The sequence below is a fragment of the Salvelinus alpinus genome, chromosome 14 (genome assembly GCF_045679555.1).
Source record: "Salvelinus alpinus chromosome 14, SLU_Salpinus.1, whole genome shotgun sequence".
Classification (NCBI taxonomy): Eukaryota; Metazoa; Chordata; class Actinopteri; order Salmoniformes; family Salmonidae; genus Salvelinus; species Salvelinus alpinus.
The window spans coordinates 12949601-12971159 of record NC_092099.1 but is presented as its reverse complement, the minus strand read 5'-3'; the positions used below and the strand labels follow the sequence as shown (position 1 = coordinate 12971159).

Here is a 21559-nt window from a genome sequence, read left to right as displayed (position 1 = left end):
TAAGAGATAAGAAAGGGCAGGAAATATATGTATTTTTTTGCACAAAACGACCATAATTCCATGTTACCGGGTTACCATCAGACGGGTCCAATGACACTTGTGGGGGTCGTAGAGCAAAACAGAGAACAACATTGTGTCTGTGAGTCTCATCTTTCCATAGAGTGGTCATATTAGTTAGTAGGCCAAACCGTTCGGACGCTACAGACAAAGTAGCTCTGCCACTTTCCACCGCAGGTGCGGAGGGCCGACATTGGCAGATGCGGTGGATTGAGATGCAGCCCATGCATAAAAATCCAGGTATCTCTAGCTTAAACAGACGGATTTGGTCTTTATCATGTTAATTAGATTGACGCACAGGTGTTGTCTGGGATTTGAACAACAACTCCATCACCCTGCCACTTTTTTGGTAAACAGCTAAATGGATGTACCAATTCAAGATTGTGCCTTCAACAGGAAAAATCAAAGCCCTTCTCTCTCACTCTCTACTCCATAAGCGTCAGCTGAGCCGGGAGGACAGACAGAACAGTGAGAGACTTTCCTCCCCAACTTCCTCTGAGGAATGTTCTCCTAATTAGAGAGCCAGCTGGTGACAACAGAGCAGGCAAGGCAGCATGCATCAATAGAAACATTTATGTAAAAAAGACCTCATTGTCAGTCTACCCAACTATCAACCTGTTGATGTGAATTTCATTTCGGCCACGAAATTAGAATAAATAAATGCTATACTCTAATTTAACATGAGAGATCACTTCACACAATGCAGCCAAAATGTTACACCGCTCGTTGCTCTCGAGTTCAATTCTCACAGCTGCCAACCTGCTGGTGCTGGGCAGTGGGTCCTCCTGGTATCACCACACTAGAAGCTGAAGTAGCTACTTACAGTCAGTCAGCGGCAGCAGAGCCAGAGAGCTGGGCAGGACAGCAGCAGGTATTTAAAAACACTCCTCCTCATTCCCGGCAGGTAGTAGGCAGGCAGGCTGAGAGGCAGGCAGGCAGGGCGGAGGCCCTTTGTGGAAAAGCTCCACAGAATTATTCTCCCCAGTGGGCTGGACGCTCATCAGCGTACCCAAGTGAATCTTCTGCCCCAGCGCCCCCATCCATGTCCAGGCACACTGGCTGCATTCAACTGGTGACTGCGCTTGGCAGTCCACAAGCACCGCTTTCTCTCCCTCTCCCTCTCTCACAGCATCCACAGCATTAGCAGCGCTCCGCGCAAAAAGAATGTGGGTGCTTTACGAGATTGTCCCCCCCACCCACATGGATTTTTGGCAAGCGGAGGAGGAAAAGAGGGTGAATAAAGCAGGGGATAAATGAAAGGTGGGAATACGGTGAGAGCTGCTCCCCTCCAACGTGGCGGATTACAGTTTGCATCGGGCAGCCGGACTCGCAGAGGAATTAATCAATGATCCTCCCTGTTCTGCTTTCACAGAGAGAGAGAAAGGAAGAGGGGGGTGAGGTGTGTGGAGAGAGAGCAAGCGATAGAGACAGAGAGCGAGAGAAAGGAAAGAGAGAGAGCGGAGAGCAGGGCACAGGAGGAGAGCAGGAAGGGGGTAGTGACAAGCCGAGAGGGAGAATGATGTAAGGGAGAGAGGAGTGAGAGACGGCAGGAGGGAGGGGGACAGGAGAAGAGATGGAGGGAGGGAGAGAGAGAGGGGAGTGAAGTCCGTGCGGCGTTCCAGCTCTAGCGCATCAGTCATGCCCCCTGCTGACATTAGTGGACTGCAGTGAGATCCTTCTCTCTCTCTCCCTTCTCTACCTCTCTCTCTTCCCCCTCTCTCTACCATACTAGGCCCATTTAATATCGGTATCCCTGTATAATCTGCCAAAGCCATAATAATGATATTTTGAAGCAGACATATACCGTTGTTTGTTAGTGCTAAAACCAAAGAAGGTAATTCACGAGCCAGTGTAACTTGTTTCAGAGTGGTGATAGGGATGTCTCGCAGATGCACTGAGCCATTACATGCTCTTTGATTTTCACCTGTAACAGAGCTCCTCGCAGCCGGCACCATTTCCCTCGACACAAAACTGGAAATCCTCTCTAGTTTAAAAGAAGAATACTTCTGCTCTGAAGTCCTCTTCCTTGTTTTCCACATATGTTTCAAGCCCCAACTCTCGCTCCCTGCTTCTCGTTCTCCCTCTCATTCTCTCTCTCGCCCTCAATCTGCGTTAACCTCTCTGTTTCTCTCCTCTTCCTTTTCCGACAGCAGATCCTTCCTGGTTGATGTCATAGCGTGTATGAGTATGATACCTTGAGGTCTGTGTGTCGGGAGGAGCTTTGAAGCTCCACAGATGTGTCAGGATGTGTCCATTCTGATGAAAATGGTCTGCCCTTTACATCCCTCAGTTCTCTGTCTCCTGGGTTGGAGCAGGAGGGGGGCTGAGCTGAACTGTTCTGCTGCTGGGAGTGTCACTTTGCCTGCACCCGTGCACCAGCCCCCAGTACTTGCTATTTCCCAAATGGCAACCCTGTTCTCAAAGGTAGTGCACTATTTAGGGAACAGGGTGCCACAGGGGTCTTTTCAAAAGTAGTGCACTATATAGGGGGGAATAGGGTGCCAATTGAGACGCGCCCCATTGTTATTTAGTGGGCTCTTGTATAGGCTTAATGCCTCCAGAAGACTTCTGGCATCTCCCAGACTGCCACCTCAAATCCCTCTCTGACCCGCCACGCAAATAGGCCCAGAGCTGGAATTGAGTAAGTGGAAAATGGAATAGAAGTGTCTTACACAAAGGTTTTGACACGTAACCAAGTAAACAGATTACGTTTGATTCCTCGCTGGTTGTCGCTGGCTGGCGAGCAATTTGCTTGTTGGTTCATAATACAGACGAAAACACAAGAATATGAAAAAAAGGGATGAGAACGCAACATCTTGCATAACACATGATTTTCTCTGTTATTTTGTTAGCAAACATGAACCCTTTTATTTATCACACTAAGACATGAAGGAATATACGAGGAGTACGTTGCTCCACTAGTGGGCACCGACTGTGCTTTGATCTAACCTGTTGGTGGCACAGGGAGCACACACTGCAGACCACATAGCAGAATATAGAAGAGCTGTAAAGCAGACCAGAGCACAACATCTTCACTGGAGCCCTGCAGTACAGTACCTGCATTCCCCACAATGCTGGCCAAGCAATACAGGCAAACTACATATATGTACGGACTCAACTCAATATCAATGCTATAAGAAATCATTAACAATCACAGAAATAAAATGGAGGAAAATGAGGATCAGTATTTTATTTGAACCTTTATTTAACTAGGCAAGTCAGTTAAGAACAAATTCTTATTTAGAATGACGGCCTATGGGACCTCCAATCACAGTCGGTTGTGATACAGCGTGGATTCAAACCAGGGTGTCTGTAGTGACACCTCTAGCACTGAGATGCAGTACCTTAGACCGCTGCACCACTCAGGAGCCCAGGATATATCAGACATATTCCTGACATGTAGTACAGTCAGTTCTAGCTAATTCAATTCAGGGTGTACCGAGCCAAACTGAGCCAGTCAATGTCTAGATATGGTCGGAGGTGACAACATGGACTCCATGTGAACCCTCAACATTAGAGAAGAAGTGAGCGGAGGAGTATTCAGGGAACAGTGAGACTCCACATACACACTCTCAATCAGCGAACGGGAAACTTGACAATATAAGCATACCAATGAATCATCTCATAAAATCCATACGCGAGCAGACAAAACATAAAAGCAGATAAAACCAGTTAAGCCTGCTCTAATTTATCAGCACATACACCAGTGGTTAAAACACAAAACTTTATGATTTGATGTAATGACTCTATAACATAAGCAAACCTGCGGAACATCTGGGGACCACTGAGAGATGACATCAGTCGAAGAGATGGGACACAGCTGTGTGACCTCTAGTCATCAGTTCTGTGGGCCCCAGGAACCTTAAAGGAAAACTCCACCCAAAATCTACATTATCGTTTGGTGTTTGTTTCATTAGTCCCTTGTTGACATAGTCCCAAAATGTTTTGCATGTCAGCAATCAAGTTTTCAAGATACGTAACTTTCAAAATACAGAAATACAGCCGCTATGATGCATTTTGTAATTTTCCTTTAAGGTATTCTCCAATGCATAAGGATCCATGGTAACAAGATGCTGGAACAATGGCCGTCAATGATGCCCACTTCTGCTCAGGGGGGCAGGGCAGCTAGGCAGCGGACATCTGCCAGGCACAATGGACCAATCACCTAGACTCAGCAAGACACCCTAACACAAAGGAATTCTGAGTAGGGCAGCAGACTGGCACCTGGCACACGACTGTGAACCACAATGGTACAAATGCCTGCCTGGGCAATGCCAAAGCAATACACCACTCAACCTGTGCCAAGGTGGAGTGGAGTGCCTCCTGGGTATATGCTATGGCCGATACATTCCACAGCCAGCCACCTTAATGCCATTTCATTGTCTGGAGAAATCTCCACCAGCGGTTCATCAGGAGGTCTCGGGACCATGGATTTCCTGTGGCCAGTCTTAATGTAGCCTTTGACTCCCTAAGCCACACTGAATGTCTTATTAACTGATGACTGGAAATAGTATTCTTTAATATTTGAGAGTAACAAAGAATGTAGAAGGCTTTGAGCTGAATTCTTGTCCCGAAATGCCCCGAATCTGCACTGGATGAATGAGACATCTGCCTTAACATACCATGGCTTTGTGAAATTGGACTTCAGCCAAATCTTAAGAGTTGACAATATAGAGCCAAGACTTCTACTCTGTATACTCACTAGGGCTGGGTATTGCTGGATACGACAGTATCACGATACTTACGTGCGGATTCCATATGTATTGTGATTCTCACGATTCTATATGTATTGCGATTTGATACTGCGATTATATTGCAGTTATTTTGATGTTCCAAACATACTGCTCACTATACAGTATGTCTGCTGCAGAGAGACAAGAGAGCCATAACAAAAACATGTTTTGATCAGTCATGGAAATAAACGTACTGAAAACATGTTGGCTCACTATTTAAAAAGAAGATGGAGAACAAACTATAGGGTGAAAAATACCGGAGTTTTGGCAAAGATACAGCCGACTAGCGCTAGCTAACGCTACCTAGCCATATATAATATTGTCTAAAATAGTAATTTTTTCCCACATCACTAATCCCCACACATCAGAAAGGGGTATCAGAGGGTAGAAGATCTCTTACAGCTTCAGAGACCCTACCGTCCTCCCTCCCTCCATTCCTTTCATTCCTCACACTCACACTTCCTCACACACTGGGGTGTGGGTTGGGCTAGGAGAGAGCCATCTCTGAGGAAGCTCCTCTAGGAACCACTGCTTGTCTGTCTGGATGGAATGACTAATGTGACCATCATCTCAAAATTTCTTCACTGCGTACTGGTTCGTGAGAGTCACACCTTTCCATATTAGTGTGTAGCCCAAACTGTTCGGACGCTACAGATGATGCGCATCGGTGGATGCGGTGGATTGAGACTAGAGGTCGACCGAATGGCCGATTAATTAGGGGCGATTTCAAGTTTTCATAACAATCGGAAATCGGTAAAAAAAAATATTACACCTTTATTTAATCTTTATTTAACTAGGCAAGTCAGTTAAGATCACATTCTTATTTTCAATGACGGCCTAGGAACGGTGGGTTAACTGCCTCGTTCAGGGGCAGAACGACAGATTTTTACCTTGTCAGCTCGGGGGATTCAATCTTGCAACCTTACAGTTAACTAGTCCAACGCTCTAACCACCTGATTACATTGCACTCCACGAGAAGCCTGCCTGTTACGCGAATGCAGTAGAAGCCAAGGTAAGTTGCTAGCTAGCATTAAACTTATCTTATAAAAAACAAACAATCAATCAATCATAATCACTAGTTAACTACACATGGTTGATGATATTACTAGTTTATCTAGCGTGTCCTGCGTTGCATATAATCAATGCGGTGCGTATCGTTGCTCCAATGTGTACCTAACCATAAACATCAATGCCTTTCTTAAAATCAATACACAGAAGTATATATTTTTAAACCTGCATATTTAATATTTAGCAAAAAAGAAATCCAGGTTAGCAGGCAATATTAACCAGGTGAAATTGTGTCAATTCTCTTGCGTTCATTGCACGCAGAGTCAGTGTATATGCAACAGTTTGGGACGCCTAATTTGCCAGAATTTTACGTAATTATGACATAACATTGAAGGTTGTGCAATGTAACAGGAATATTAGACTTATGGATGCCACCCCTTAGATAAAATATGGAACGGTTCCGTATTTCACTGAAAGAATAACCGTCTTGTTTTCGAGATGATAGTTTCCGGATTCGACCATATTAATGACCTAAGGCTCGTATTTCTGTGTGTTATTATGTTATAACTAAGTCTATGATTTGATAGAGCAGTCTGACTAAGCGGTGGTAGGCAGCAGCAGGCTCGTAAGCATTCATTTCCCTGCGTTTTGCCAGAAGCTCTTCGCTGTGCTTCAAGCCTATCAACTCCCTAGATTAGGCTGGTGTAACCGATGTGAAATGGCTAGCTAGTTAGCGGGGTGCGTGCTAATAGCGTTTCAAACGTCACTCGCTCTGAGACTTGGAGTACTTGTTCCCCATGCTCTGCATGGGTAACGCTGCTTCGAGGGTGGCTGTTGTCGTTGTGTTCCTGGTTCGAGCCCAGGTAGGAGCGAGGAGAGGGATGGAAGCTATACTGTTACACTGGCAATACTAAAGTGCCTATAAGAACATCCAATAGTCAAAGGTTAATGAAATACAAATGGTATAGAGAGAAATAGTCCTATAATTCCTATAATAACTACAACCTAAAACTTCTTACCTGGGAATATTGAAGACTCATGTTAAAAGGAACCACCAGCTTTCATATGTTCTCATGTTCTAAGCAAGGAACTTAAACGTTAGCTTTCTTACATGGCACTTTTACTTTCTTCTCCAACACTTTGTTTTTGCATTATTTAAACCAAATTGAACATGTTTCATTATTTATTTTAGGCTAAATTGATTTTATTGATGTATTATATTAAGTAAAAATAAGTGTTCATTCAGTATTGTTGTAATTGTCATTATTACAAATAAAGAAAAAAAATTGGCCGATTAATCGGTATCGTCTTTTTTGGTCCTCCAATAATCGGTATCGGCGTTGAAAAATCATAATCGGTCGACCTCTAATTGAGACGCATCCAATGCAAAAAAAACAACAGATATCTTTAGCGTAAACTGACATATTTTTATGGGGATTTTTGTATTATGCTAATTCGATTTCTGCGGGGCGCGTGTTAAGTTAATGTTTTAAGTATCCCTATATTTCTGTTATTACGGGGCTATCACTCAGTCAAGAGTGCGCCTGCGCAGGGAGTCTTGTTGTTGTAGTGTGTTCATATAGTATAGTAAACTTTAATAAACTGGAACCTTGTCGTTGTGTCATTTCGAGTTAACAGCGCGGACCTCGACTCTAGGGGGTTAATAACTCAAAGTGCACGTCCCAAATGGCACCATATTCCCTATGAGCCCTGGTCAAAGTAGTGCACTATACAGGGAATAAGATGCCATTTGGGACGAAACCAATTGCTACATTCCAGTGGAGGCACTGGGACTATATAAATATTCACAGAGTGTACAAACCATTAGGAAAACCAGCTCTTTCAATGACATAGACTGACCAGGTGAATCCAGGTGAAAGCGATGATCCCTTATTGATGTCACCTGTTAAATCCACTTCAATCAGTGTAGATAAAGGGGAGGAGGCTTTTTAAGCCTTGAGACAATTGAGACATGGACTGGGTATGTATGTGTGCCCTTCAGAGGGTGAATGGGTAAGACAAAAGATTGGAATGCCTTTTAACAGGGTAAGGTAGTAGGTGCCAGGCGCACCGGTTCGAGTGTGTCAAGAACGGCAACGCTGCTGGGTTTTTCACGCTCAACAGTTTCCTCTGTGTATCAAAAATGGGGCCGACACAAATTGTGCAAAGCAACAGACGGACTACAGTGTGCCAAATGACAGTCCAGTACAACATTGGTGCACAAAGACCCATCAAAAAATGCACAACTTGTTGTACCTTGACACGAATGGGGTATGGCAGCTGATGACCTTACAAAAAAGAAGAAACAGCAGTTGCACTGGGCTAAGGAACGAAAACACTGGAGAATTGGAAAAACATTTCCTGGTCTGATGAATCCTGGTTCCTGCTGTTTCACACTGATGGAAGGACTAGGGTATGGAGAAAACCACATGAGTACATGCATCCATCATGCCGCATGTCAACATTGCCGGCTGGCTGTGGTGGTGTGATGTTGTGGGCTGTGTTTTCATTGCACACGTTGGGCCCCTTGATAAAAGTGGAGCATCGTTTGAATGGCACAGGATATCTGAACATCATTGCCAATCAGGTGCATCCCTTCACGGCAGCAGTGTATCTATCTGCGAATGGATCTTTTTAGCAGGATAATGCCCCATGCCACAAGACTAGGATTGTCCAGGAATGGTTCCACGAACATGACAGTGAATTCAGCTTACTGCAGTGGCCTGCCCAGTCACCAGATCTCAATCAAATTGAACATCTGTGGGATGAGATGGTACGAGCTATTCAGAGTAGAGATCCACTACCAGCCAACTTGACACGGCTTTGGGAAGCATTGGAGTCAACATGGGACAGCATCCATGTGGAACGCTTTTGACACCTTGTAGAGTCCATGCCCGACTAATTGAGGCTGTTCCGAGGGAAAAAGGGGGTGCAACTCCCTTAATGTTTTGTACACTCAGTGTATATATATATGCAATTGTTTTGCTATGCAGAATGAATGGAGGAGAAAGCAGCTTTACAGACATGTCCTGCTGGGAGATAATACAATTAAGGATTTATTCCATGGCTTACAAGCCACGAGATTCAATAAAAAATGTGCAGAAATAGGCAAATATCCCCATGTCAAAAGTCCAGTCTTCCAGCAGGGTCAGACAAAACAATCTGCAGAGGAGGATAGTGTTAAAACTACTCTCATATTGTAGTTCTTAGTTTGTCTGTGTTTTGGACAAAGTATATTTGTGCATTCGTGGTGGGTCTACTATGTCCTGCTCTGCCCTGGGAAAACTGCAAAATGGCCATTTATTCTCAGAGCAAATACATTTGGTGGTTTGGTGAAATGAGTAAGATTTTGGTTTCCGTATTCTCACTCAGACAGGTGGTGTATTGGTATGGACCTGGACGTAGCCAGTTAGCCACAGCTTAATGAGCAAACAGTGCTGCCTGGATTTCCCACAGCAGCAGCTCTATGGCAGCAGGCCAGTCACGGTGTCCGCTGTAATCACACACACAGTGCAAATGACACTTCTGAGCAACACAGATATATTCCCTGTGCATATCTCACATTTTAACAGCGCTGTGGGACACTGGTTGATTGGCATTGGACAGATGCACCAATCCCACTAATTCACCCCCAGAGAAAAATACCCTTTGTTCCCGGGCTAAATAACCTCCAACAACCTGAGAAGGGGACATAAGTTCAGAAAGAGAGAAGTCTAAAGGACAAAACAGGCTGTGGCGACGGACGGTTAAAAGCATTGGTCCTATCCCCTCTGACCACATAACATCAGATGTGACTTTCTTTTAATTTCCGAACATATTGAATCGCCACCGTTCGTAGACACCTAGCAACTACTGTGCACGGCTGACATTCTATGTGTGTCTAGTCCTTAACGGTTCAACGATGAGCCAGCAGAGCAGCAGAGAGACAGCACTAGCCTAACTCCTGGCAGGAACTCTGCCTCAGAGCGTGTTAAGGCACTCCAATCAATGACAGCGTGACTTTCAGCACTCTGGCATCAATTTCATTACGACTCCTCTCCTCTCCGCCATCGGCCTGGATTTCCACCTCTGTCCCTCTCGCTCGCTCTCTATCATTCTGCTCACCACTCCTCTCTCTCCATCACTCTGCCCGTCCCTCACTTCCCCCATCACTCACTCTCAGTGTGTCCTACAGAGGATCATCAGTCCTGTAGGCTCTGGCTGGTTGGCTACCGCTGGATGACTGGGGGCTGTTGTCATGCTCTCCATAGGGACTGTGTGGTATAAAGCTATAGATAAGGCTACCCGATTCCCTACGTAGTGCGCAACTTTTGACCAGAGCCCTATGAACCCTGGTCAAAAGCAGTGCAATATATAGTAAACAAGGTGTCATTTGGGTAAGCAATCAATTATAATGGCTTCATCCAACTTCCTCGTGACTTAAAAAAAGCACAACGCAATGTTCATCATGGGGAAAGAAGTGAATGGGTGATTTTTCTTTTCACTCCTTCCGTCTCTCTCTATCACACGCATACAGTCACGCACGTGTACACACCATCTATCAACCCAATTAAGACATTCCATATATCCCACGGAGCCAGCCGCGCATAACAGATCCCTAGCCCTCTCATAAAAGAGCCAGGAGAAAAACATCAACTGAGTCCCAAATGGCACCCTATTCCCTATGTAGTGCACCATATTTATTTAACCGGGAAAGTCAATTAAGAACAAATTATTATTTACAATGACGGCCAGGCCTGGAATAGAAAAACAAAACAATGTAGGACAAAACGCATAACACAGAGAGGAGACACTAAGCAACAACACAAATACAACAGCAAACAAACAGGGGGTGTGTGTGTGTGAAGTAAAACCACATGCTTCCTTTCATAAGCTAACGCAAACTAGTGACATTGGGTGACAACTAGAAACAGCTACATGTCTCAACAACCTGTTCATCTATTTGTAGGACCTGTTGTTCCTCCAGGAACAACAGGTCCTGGGGTTGTAGGTTGGCTTGGAGGGAATTCCAACACCTCGTTTTCGGGACTGTTAGTATAAAACAAGATTGTGATTTGAGCGTGTACGTATGGGACGCAACCCAAGCCCCACTCTGATGAATAAGGACGTTAACGTCCGTGTCCCTGGCCCCTGGTGACAGAGTAGGTTCATTTGGACCATAAATGAGCTTGTCTTTCCATGTCCTTGCTGTCAGCTCCCAGGGCATTGTAACCAACCATAAAATCAGAGGCGTGAATCCAGCTCAGTCCTCGGGGGCAATACTGCATAACAGTGACATCATCCTACAAACTAGAGCAAAGAAGGGGCCGTTGGGTCCTGGGCTGTTAGCTTTACGAGGTAGTGGGTGTCCGTGAGTCTGGGTGTTTAGGAGTGTGTCCATCCATGCTGTTGGAGCTACGTCGGACCAAAACAACAGGAGATGTAAAACAGGTTATGGGTTATTGGAATAATTAGGTGGTTAACTGAGAGAGGTGTTTGTGAATTTTCTACACAATGCCGTGTATGCACTTCTATATTCTTTATATGGCAAGGTTATAGATTTGTCAGCACGCAGTAAAGACTAATGGTCACTTAGAGCAAACAGCGTGTGAAATCCACTATGTATGCAGCTAGCTGTAGGACACACACACACACACTCAAACTCTCTTTCTCCCTCTCTCTCTCTCTCTCTCTCTCCCTCTCTCTCTCTCTCTCCCTCCCTCCCTCTCTCTCTCTCTCTATGCACTACACCTCTCTCTCTCCCTCTCTATCTATCTCCCTCTCTCTCTCCCTCCCTCCCTCTATCTCCTTCTTTCTCTCTCACGCTCCCTCTCTCCCTCCCTCTCTCCCTCTCACATACACACACACACAACCCCCCCACCCACACACACGACTGATCAAAGGCAAATGGATTGAAGATGATTCCATTGCTTTCCAAAGCTTTTGATAACTAATGGAATGAGTTTCTATTTATGAGAGGAGCTCTCCTGACAGAACAGATGGGGCTCAGTAGCTTTGCGGAAAGCATGTCGTCTGACAGTAACACATCTATAAATCGATAAGGGCAGTAGCAATATTGGAGGAGTGCTCTCTGGGTCCCCATGTAGAGTAAGATCTCATCTCACCAAACCCAGATCAAAGCCAAAGGACTGTTGTTGGCTAAACCAAAGCCCTTCGCAGCCTGGCAACAGCAAGAAACACTCATGTAGAAACACTCCGGCTGCGCGTCCCAAATGGCAACCCTATTCCCTAAGTAGTGCACAACTTTTAACCAAAGCCACCCATAGGGCTCTGGTCAAAAGTAGCACACTACATAGGAAATAGGGTGCCATTTGGGACGGAAGCTCAGGAAACACTCCCTACATGCTAACACAATGCATCCTGCCAGGCTTTCAATCTCCCGTCACCATGGCATATAAGTGGAGCACAGCAGCTCCCTGCTAAAAGCACATATCCAGGGGGTTGCATTTTAAAGAAGGATGGTGCGTGGGGAGTTGAGGAAACAGGGCCAAGGTCAAGAGCAGAGAGAGGGGGAGAGGGAGGGAGGGAGAGAGATGGTAGGAGGAAGAGAGAGTGGGGGAGGAGAAGGGGAAGGGAGTGAGAGAGAGCGTGGGGGAGGGGGAGAAAGAGGGAGAGAGATAGAAGGAAAGGAAAGAGAGAGAGGCAGAGGAGAGAGAGGAGGAAAAGGGGGTATGACAGCTGTGTGGACATGGAGAGCAGAGCCACAACAGCCTGTTTCGTGAGGAATGCAGAACGGATCAGCCAGACACCCCTCTGTCCTCTGCTCTCTGCTCCAACATGGTGAACCCAAGTCACAACACTAAACAGCTGCCCCCGGTATCCACTTCCCGTCCTCCTGAAGAAACGGCACTAACAACCTTACCTCCCAATAACAAGGCTCCTCTAGCTCTGCTGAATTGACACGTCAAAGACTCGTCGTTGCCCCCCCCCCCCCCCCCCCCGCTTTCTCTTCTCCATCTCCCTCTCACACTTGTTCAGCTGGGAAATGAAAGGACACAGTTGTGTGTCAGTCAGCTCCACATTCACACAGGGCACTGTGACTAAGCTGGCTTTTTGGGGGACCTGGGTCAGGATGTTCTGTGAAGCACCAAAACTGTTGTGTTATAAAAGGGTCTCAGACTAACACCCTCCTTTCCAGGTCAAGATATCTTACTAAGAATATAATGCAGAAACAAAGTCAAGATGAACCAATCTGCAATTAAACTCCCGAGTCACATTTGAAGGAGGATTCTCTGAGCAAGGATCTAGGAGCCCTTCCTCTGATGACCCGATACCAAACTCAAACCAGTATACAAGTGCAGATAACTCAAACCAGTGTACAAGTCCAGATAACTCAAACCCTTCTCCACATCATGAAGCACCTGGAGAAAAGTGTTCTTACCTGCGACAGAGTTGGGCCGTGGCATCATGAGGGACGAGGAGGTGTGTGCTGTGGGGTATGGAACGGGGCCCTCTGGTGGGTGGCTTGGTCCTGCTGCTGCTGCTCCTCCTGCGGCCCCTGCTGGGTACTCTGTCCTGGACAGGGCGGTGGTCTCTGTGGGCCCGCTGGGGTCTTCCTCGGCCACGGGAGAGCACGTATCGACCCGCACGCTGGGAGCCAGGCCATGGTGCGCGCTGCTCCTCAGGCTGCCATCTTTACTCCATTCCAGGCTGGAGCCGCTGCGGTCATCATTCTCTGAGGAGCTGGTGATGGTGGCTGAGGGAGGGAGGGAGGGAGAGGGGTTATGAGTCTTTAGCGCTCAATCTCTTTTTCATTGACCTTTATCAACACCCTCCACCTGATCTGATATTTACCGCTACATTTAGCTCCAACTAATGAGAGCTATCCAGCGATGGCAAGGGTGGGTAGATTTATGGCATTCATTTCCTCAATCCAGCTTCCCCCTAGAAAGTTTTTTTTCAGCTTGGTTTTAACCACCATTATTTCCCTCCTTATCAAAGGCCTGCTGAATGGAGTATTCCTCGAAAGCTGCTTTAATAATAGTGTACATAAAGTATGTTTGCCTCCAAACAGTATCATCCGTCCAACATAACATGGTCAAGCTGAGGTTGATTACTTTTGACCAAGGCCCATACTGTAGGTAGTGCACTATGTAGGGAGTAGGGTGAAATTTGGGACGAGCCCTACATATACAGGTCAGGTCCTCTTATATGAAGAGACCACGAGAACACAAGATTTAGGAGGGAGAAAAAGGGGGGCTGGTGTGAAGAAAAGCCGACTTCTATTTTAGAGTTAAGACAGGTGTTTGCTTACATGAAAGCAAATCCCCTTTAATCCTCTCCTCAGGCCTGGCTGGTCATGCTAAATACAATCACTAAAAGCTGAGGGGAAAAGCAAAAGCCACCGACTGGCAGCTGGGCTCCCAAACAGGGGGATGCATCCCAAATGGCACTGTATCCCCTATAAAGGGAAGAGGGTGTCATTTGGGATGCACAAATGGCTACAGTCAGAGAAATGGGACCGCGTCTGTTTTCGGGAGCATTAGAGTAGACCTTCTGTACAACACAGCTAATCTGGATTTCTGAACGGTGCTGTGTGTTGCATCATCCCTAACATTAACATAACAAATACATCTGGGATAACTAACCTGATGCTTGCTTGTGCAAATATTCAGCGATTCAGAAATCACCCAATTTTGTAACATTTGATACTCGCTCATAAGCATAATTTAATGAATCACAAAGATGGAACAAAGTGGTGTGAATGAACAGGTAAAATAGCCTTCTATCTTTACACTAGGTGCTTTATTGTCTCCTTGCTCCTCTGCTTTATAACATGAATAGATGGTTATGACCATGATTTACAGCATCACGCTTGAGCCTTTTACTTTCGGTTTTGGTCGACCAGCTTCAAACAGCTGTAAAAAATTATATTTTTTGTTATTGAAAAGATATTTCACAGCGATTTAGATGGTACAATGATTCCCTACACTATCCAGGGCTTGTTTTCTCACATAAACTGAAATTGAGCAAACAGTGTAGAATTTTTGCAACCAGGAAATGACTGAGCGATTTCTATATTGGCCACTTACCCCGGGTTTCCACTAGATAACACAGCCACAAAGTCAAAACAGTTTTCCCATTTTGACAACAGAAGCCAGCCCACCAAGGCGAATATCACAGCCAATCACAACACTGGTGAGTAAGTAATACTGTGAAACACTATTATTCCACTATTAGCGGCAGAAATATTATGGACATTTTGTGAAATGACAATTAAAAAGGATAAAAATTAACATAATATGCATAGTATCACGCCCTGACCTTAGAGATCCTTTTTATGTCTCTATTTTGGTTTGGTCAGGGCGTGAGTTGGGGTGGGTATTCTATGTTCTATGTTTTCTATTTCTTTGTGTTTGGCTGGGTGTGGTTCTCAATCAGAGGCAGCTGTCTATCGTTGTCTCTGATTGAGAACCATACTTAGGTAGCCCTTTTTTCCACCTGTCTTTGTGGGAAGTTGACTTTGTTTAGGGCACATAGCCTTTAGCTTCATGGTTTGTTTTTGTAGTGTTTATTGTTTTGTTCGGCGTCATTTTTATTAATAAAAGGAAAATATACGCGCACAACGCTGCACCTTGGTCCTCTTCTTTTAACGGCCGTGACACATAGCACCTTTATTTACAACATGAATAACTGCTTATGACCATTATTTACTACATGAATAACTGATTACTATTATTTACAACATGAATAACTGCTTATGATCCATTATTTACAACATGAATAACTGCTTATGACCATTATTTACAACATGAATAACTGCTTATGACCATTATTTACAACATGAATAACTGCTTATGACCATTATTTACAACATGAATAACTGCTTATGACCATTATTTATTACATGAATAACTGATTAGGACTATTATTTACAACATGAATAACTGCTTATGATCCATTATTTACAACATGAATAACTGCTTATGGCCATTATTTACAACATGAATAACTGCTTATGACCATTATTTACAACATGAATAACCGATTAGGACTATTATTTACAACATGAATAACTGCTTATGACCATTATTTACTACATTAATAACTGCTTATGACCATTATTTACAACATCAATAACTGCTTATGACCATTATTTACTACATGAATAACATCTTATGACCATTATTTACTACATGAATAACATCTTATGACCATTATTTACAACATCAATAACTGATTAGGACTATTATTTACTACATGAATAACTGCTTATGACCATTATTTACTACATGAATAACTGATTAGAACCATTATTTACTACATGAATAACTGCTTATGACCATTATTTACTACATGAATAACTGATTAGGACTATTATTTACAACATGAATAACTGATTATGACCATTCCTATGACACTCTTAAGCCTCCTCTTTCGGATGCCCTCCTTTCCCTGGGTGCCACACCACAACAGCAGCTGAGGGTTTTCATATGTCACTCTGCATCAGGGCTCCACACCATCCCACCCAACGTGCTGTTTAAAAAATCAGTCAAATGAATATGGGCTTTCGAAGTAATTGATTCCCTGACTTATCTTATCCTGCTTCTTCCACAGTCCATTTCAAAGGCCCCGAATAGTAGTCATCAGAGCTGGGAATCAGTCTCACGGACACTGCGTCCCAAATGGCACCCTATTCCCTGCATAGTGCACTACTTTTGACCAGAGCCCTATGGAATATTGTGCCATATGGAACGCAGGCTACTTGGCTTCTCTCTCTGCCTTTTAAATAATCCAGAAGACCTACTCACTGGGGGCAATGTTCCGGACCAATGTTATAGCTTGTCCTTTGCTCCCAAACAGAATTATATGTGTTTGAAGAAGAAACCTTTAGGCTGCTTGACTCAGCTAGAGGCATAGAGTTCTACAGTATTCATTCCACCGAAGAAGAAGTAGGTCCCAGTGATCTTAAGTAGGCTGGGCCATAGGCCTATGTGTCAAGCGTCTCAGACTAGGAGGGCTGATTTAGGATCAGTTTTGCCTTTTCGATCACAATAAATAAAATGACATGGACAGAGAGGAGCTGATCCTAGACCAGCACTCCTACTCTGAGATGCTTGATGCAGCTCTCTGTCTCAACCTGGACGGTACTGTAGTTAGGTAGGCAGTAGGTAGGCACGGCAACGCGCTATTCACGCTGCTTCACTATGGCAGATACAATATCACAGCCAGCATGAATTATTTAGCAGCTGTGATATTGCACTGGGGGCTAGGGGGAAAATAAGTCACAGTAATCAATTATGTCAACAGGATTTGCACAGGATTTGCATTCGGGAGATGTATCACTGCCAACAAACCAAGTCTGGCTTGGCCACATAAAGGGCCACGATCTCGACAACAGCTTACCATTTGTCATTTAGATCAGCTATTGTAACAGGTTGTCTTTTATCTTCATTTTATCTTCATATAGGCCTAATCTGTCTACCTGGGTGACCGTACAATAGGGGATAGAATCTCGATGTCCTAGTTAGACACCTCGGAAAGAAAGAGAAGGTTAACTGCTTTTGTCCTAGTTTGGTCCAAATCAACTGGAGCCTTGAGAAATGAACGTCACCAACCAGAGAAAAAAAGACTTTCGTGACAAACGGCTATGTAGGCCCAGGTTCAAGATTTCCGAATGGATTTCTAGTAGGTTTCACTGTCCCTGAGACCTTTAAGCAGAAACCCCAGAGGAAATTAATACAGTGATAACTCATCTTCCTGTCAGCCTGTGTAAATCCCCAAATCTCCTAAAGTCAGTGCTACCAGACGAACAGAGAAGTCAACATGCTGTTGAAACTGTCACCACCACTACTCTCTAAAACACCACTAACAGCTCAATACAGAACTGATAAAACAGACACTGACAAAGTAGAGGAACAACATTGACACGTACACTTTTCATTCAGAGCATCCATACAAGGGTAAAACAAAGATGTTGGATTAAATGAAGGTTATAAGTATATACTGTATGTGTTATTAATGCTAGATTGGAGTGGTCAGGGTAATGCAGAGTTATCCTGTTGATGATGCTAGTGTCATGGGACATTCTAGGTCCACTCCTGTGGGCATTGTGCATAATGTGAATAGTACTGAGGAAAGGCTGAGTGCTGGGGACTGAATGACGGAGTGAGTGAGATTGTGTCCCAAATGGCACCCTATTCCCTATAGTGTACTACTTTTGACCAGAGAGGCCCTGGTGAAAAGTAGTGCACTACATAGAGTGTGGGGGGGACGGGACGGGACGGGACGGGGACTGAGTGACTGACAAGCAGTCCAAGTGTCTCTCACCTATGATCCCGCTGTCCTTGCTCTCGAGTGTGGAGCTGGGGCTGGTGATGGTGATGGTCCCACAGGGGCTGGAGTGACTCAGGGGAGGTCTGCCGTGACCACTGCTGCTGTGTCTGAGGCTGTGGCTGGCGTTGCTGTTCAGGGTGGAGCACGGGCTCTCTGTGCTGGGGGACGTCGTGCTACTGGTCAGACTGGAGCAGGGACTGATACCCTGACCAGTCACTGAGCACTGCAGGAGGAGGAGAAACATATTTTATTTGGCTTCACTGATCCCACATGGCAGTCAAATCTACACTGAGTGTACAAAACATGTCTCTTTCCATGACATAGACTGACCAGGTGAATCCAGGTAAAAGCTATGATCCTTTATTGATGTCACTTGCTAAATGCACTTCAATCCGTGTAGATAAAGGGGAGGAGACAGGTTAAAGAAGGATTTTTAAGTCTTGAGACAACTGAGACATGGATTGTGTATGTGTGCCATTCTGAGGGTGAATGGGCAAGACAAAATATTTAAGTGCCTTTGAACGGGGTATGGTAGTTGGTGCCAGGCGACACCTGGCAACTCAATATCATAAAGGTGTTCCTAATGTATGGTATACTCAGTGTATTCCTGAAATACATTGTTAATAAAAACACATAGGTCTATGAATTCGTTGTAGTCGTCATCATTATCATCATCATATAGTAAAACATGATAGAAGAGAGAGAGCAGAGAGAGGAGGGTTGAGCAAAGTAAAGAATACTACAGCAATTAGTATGAATGGAATTTCATAGCTATAAAGTTTAACAATAAAAACATGTTCATATTTTTCACATGGGAATAAAGAGCTTTTCTCCTTATATGGGAGCAGACCGGAAAATATGATCCAAGTCAATTAGCTTTTTTTAACCAAAGCAAATAACCAGAATCATGTGCAAGCAACGCAAATTCCTGGACAAACATAAGCAGTTCACATGTGAGCATGACACACAAGCTGAAGGCATGAGCTCGCTCGGTAAACAAAGCGAGGCTTTCAAAACAGCAAAATCAAGTCCAAAATGAGACCAGAACTCATATCTCAGAGTAGGAGTGCTGATCAAGGATCAGATCCCTCCTTTCCGAACTAATCTGATTCATTATGATCTAAAAGGCTAAACTGATCCTAGATCAGCACTTTCAGACAAGACTTGAACAACTGAATGACAACTTGCAATATGGGCCATACAATGAGACTAAAACCAGAAGAGCTCAGCCCATGATTGATCACCATGCTCTTCCTGGTACTCAAGTGCTAATGACATAACGCCAAACTCTAGGTTTGTCCCCTATATTGTCCTCTCAGCTGCCTGCCTCCCTCTCCTCCATCCAGTATGTATATAAGACAGGATGGGGGCTTGATGGCTGGGGTTAGCGTTAGCGCCTAGCGGTGTGCTACATGCCTCCTCCCTGGCGAGATCCACGGGCTACGTCCCAAATGGCAACTTGTTCCCTTTTTACTGCACTAACTTTGGGCTATGGGCTTTGGTCAAAAGTAGTGAACTATATAGGGAATAGGGTGCCATTTGGGATGAAGCCCTGCAGCCTGCAAACAGTTCCTCACCAAATGGCTAACTCTTCCTCATCGTTTCCCATCTACATCATAACTTAGCACTCTGGAGAACAACGCCAGCTAAATTCAGGCCATGGCCATATTGATAAGGGCACACAAAAGAAAAAACTTGCAACGGGAAAACAAAAATGAGCGTCTCTTCTTGGACAAGTCTGGGTATTCCTTCCTGTTTCAGTCTGTTTTCTTCCGTTTGTTGCCTAAAGATTACAGCCCATGCAATGTGGAGAAACGGCTAAGGCAACTAACACCAGACAACATACCACACTGATGACATAATAGTTTAATGGCATTTACTCTAGGGCAGAATAAACAGACGACGCGTTTAAACTTCGATAGTAAAACAGCTGTGTAGAAGTAAATGGGAGAGCGAATAGTTAACAGACGATCAACGCCTCCAGGTGTTTCTCTCTGAAGCACAGAGAAGAACATCCTTCAAGGCTGCTGCTTGACAAAAAACAGCCCAAACCCATTGTTGCACTGATTTCTTGGGTTTTTCACCTTGACATCTCGATGAATGAAGATGATTCATGGAATATAAGCTTAAAGTGACTTAAATGAATGATTCTGGCCCAAAATGTGCCAAAGAAGCGTGATGCGTGTAGAGGGAAATCAAAGGAGTGCTCTGCTCTTACGCTGAGCCCCGGACTAATTAGCAGAGCAAAACAAACTGAGCCGAAGACTTGACATAACTCTATTTCTGGACGTAAGCACGTACACTCGTATTACATACTCAAGTGCCCCTGCAAGAGCCACTCAAGTTACCCTAAGACCATCACACTGGATACCTCAGGCTCATACACCAACACACTACAGTAGATTACTTAACCAAACATTCACTTTGTGCACACACAAAACACATCTGAGAACATGTTGAGGTTAGAGTTACCCTTATCTGCTGCAATTAGTATCATTCCCGTGGTAGTAGTGAGACTTTAATCCAAGTCCAAAGAACCAAGGCAAAGACAAACTGCACCAAAAAAAGCATCCTTTCTTCTTTCCTTTCTTTTCACACACTCTCCCCTCCCCTCCCTCCTTCTATCTCTCTATCTCTGGTTGTGCGGCCGCTGCAGCAGCTGCCGGGGAAATGAAATACCTTTTTTTCATTCTTGTCTTCCATAGGTATGCGAGCCGTGCCTGGGATCCCTTCTCCCAGTAAGAATCCCAGCCTTGTCATCAGCTCCTGAGTGGCAGGGGAGGAGGAGGAGTTTGGCTCTTTCTCAGCTTGCAGCTCTGCTGTGTGAGAGATGAGAAATAAATCATGTTAATATTCCCATGCAGGCCAACCCAGGGCCAGTGACCGGCTGAGCCCCTGCTGCACGCCCACATACCCACAGACACACACACACAGACAGACACACACAGCTGCTGGGGTTGCGCAGCCAGGCAGAGAGGCACACACACTGACACAGAGGTGGATACAGCCAGCGTGCAGCACAGCAGAGTACAGCTCAGTGCAGTACAGAGGCAGTACTCTGCAGGCTACGCAGGTTCAGCCTGCCTCATTAGGAATGCTGTGACTGTGCCTGTCTCTCTGCAACACGTCCAGGGTGCCATTCTGCTCGGTGCTGCTGCTCATTGTTTACAGCCCTCACTCACATAGCATCCGAATATCAATGAAGAACCGAATACAAAAAGGCTTCCGCTTCTAACTTCGGTTGTTGCCCCTCGCTACTGCTTGTGTTGGGTGGATAATATTTTATATTTCTGGGGCCAAATTTCATATTGACAAGCGTTGGATGCTACTGTCCTAAATCCTCTTACATATACAGATATAGGATCTTAATTTGACCAGTTTCTCACAGCAGGAAAATAATCCTGCAGCAACAGGAAATGTGAGGTATTGTGTGGATTATAATTAATGGACATTTTTGTAGGGGTTGATACATTTTCAATTTTTAG

The 21559-nt window shown here is 44.8% G+C and overlaps 1 protein-coding gene across 7 annotated transcripts in view; it reads right to left on the bottom strand.

Moving 5' to 3' along the window:
- The window catches only part of LOC139538438 (protein TANC1-like), a 179659-nt gene that overhangs the window by 52890 nt on the left and 105210 nt on the right, over window positions 1–21559 (bottom strand). For 6 of the 7 annotated variants that reach the window (XR_011667741.1, XM_071340458.1, XM_071340459.1 and 3 more), the window contains 3 exons: window positions 20754–20893; window positions 18069–18297; window positions 13180–13494 (listed from right to left, as the gene is read on the bottom strand). Coding sequence is in view for 5 of the 7 variants with exons in the window: in XM_071340458.1 (XP_071196559.1) it covers window positions 13180–13494; window positions 18069–18297; window positions 20754–20893 (684 nt within the window). In the remaining 2 variants the exon portion in view is untranslated. Of the gene's footprint in view, window positions 1–880; window positions 1680–13179; window positions 13495–18068; window positions 18298–20753; window positions 20894–21559 lie in introns of those variants that run through there. The other variant, XM_071340462.1, reaches the window with a different exon arrangement.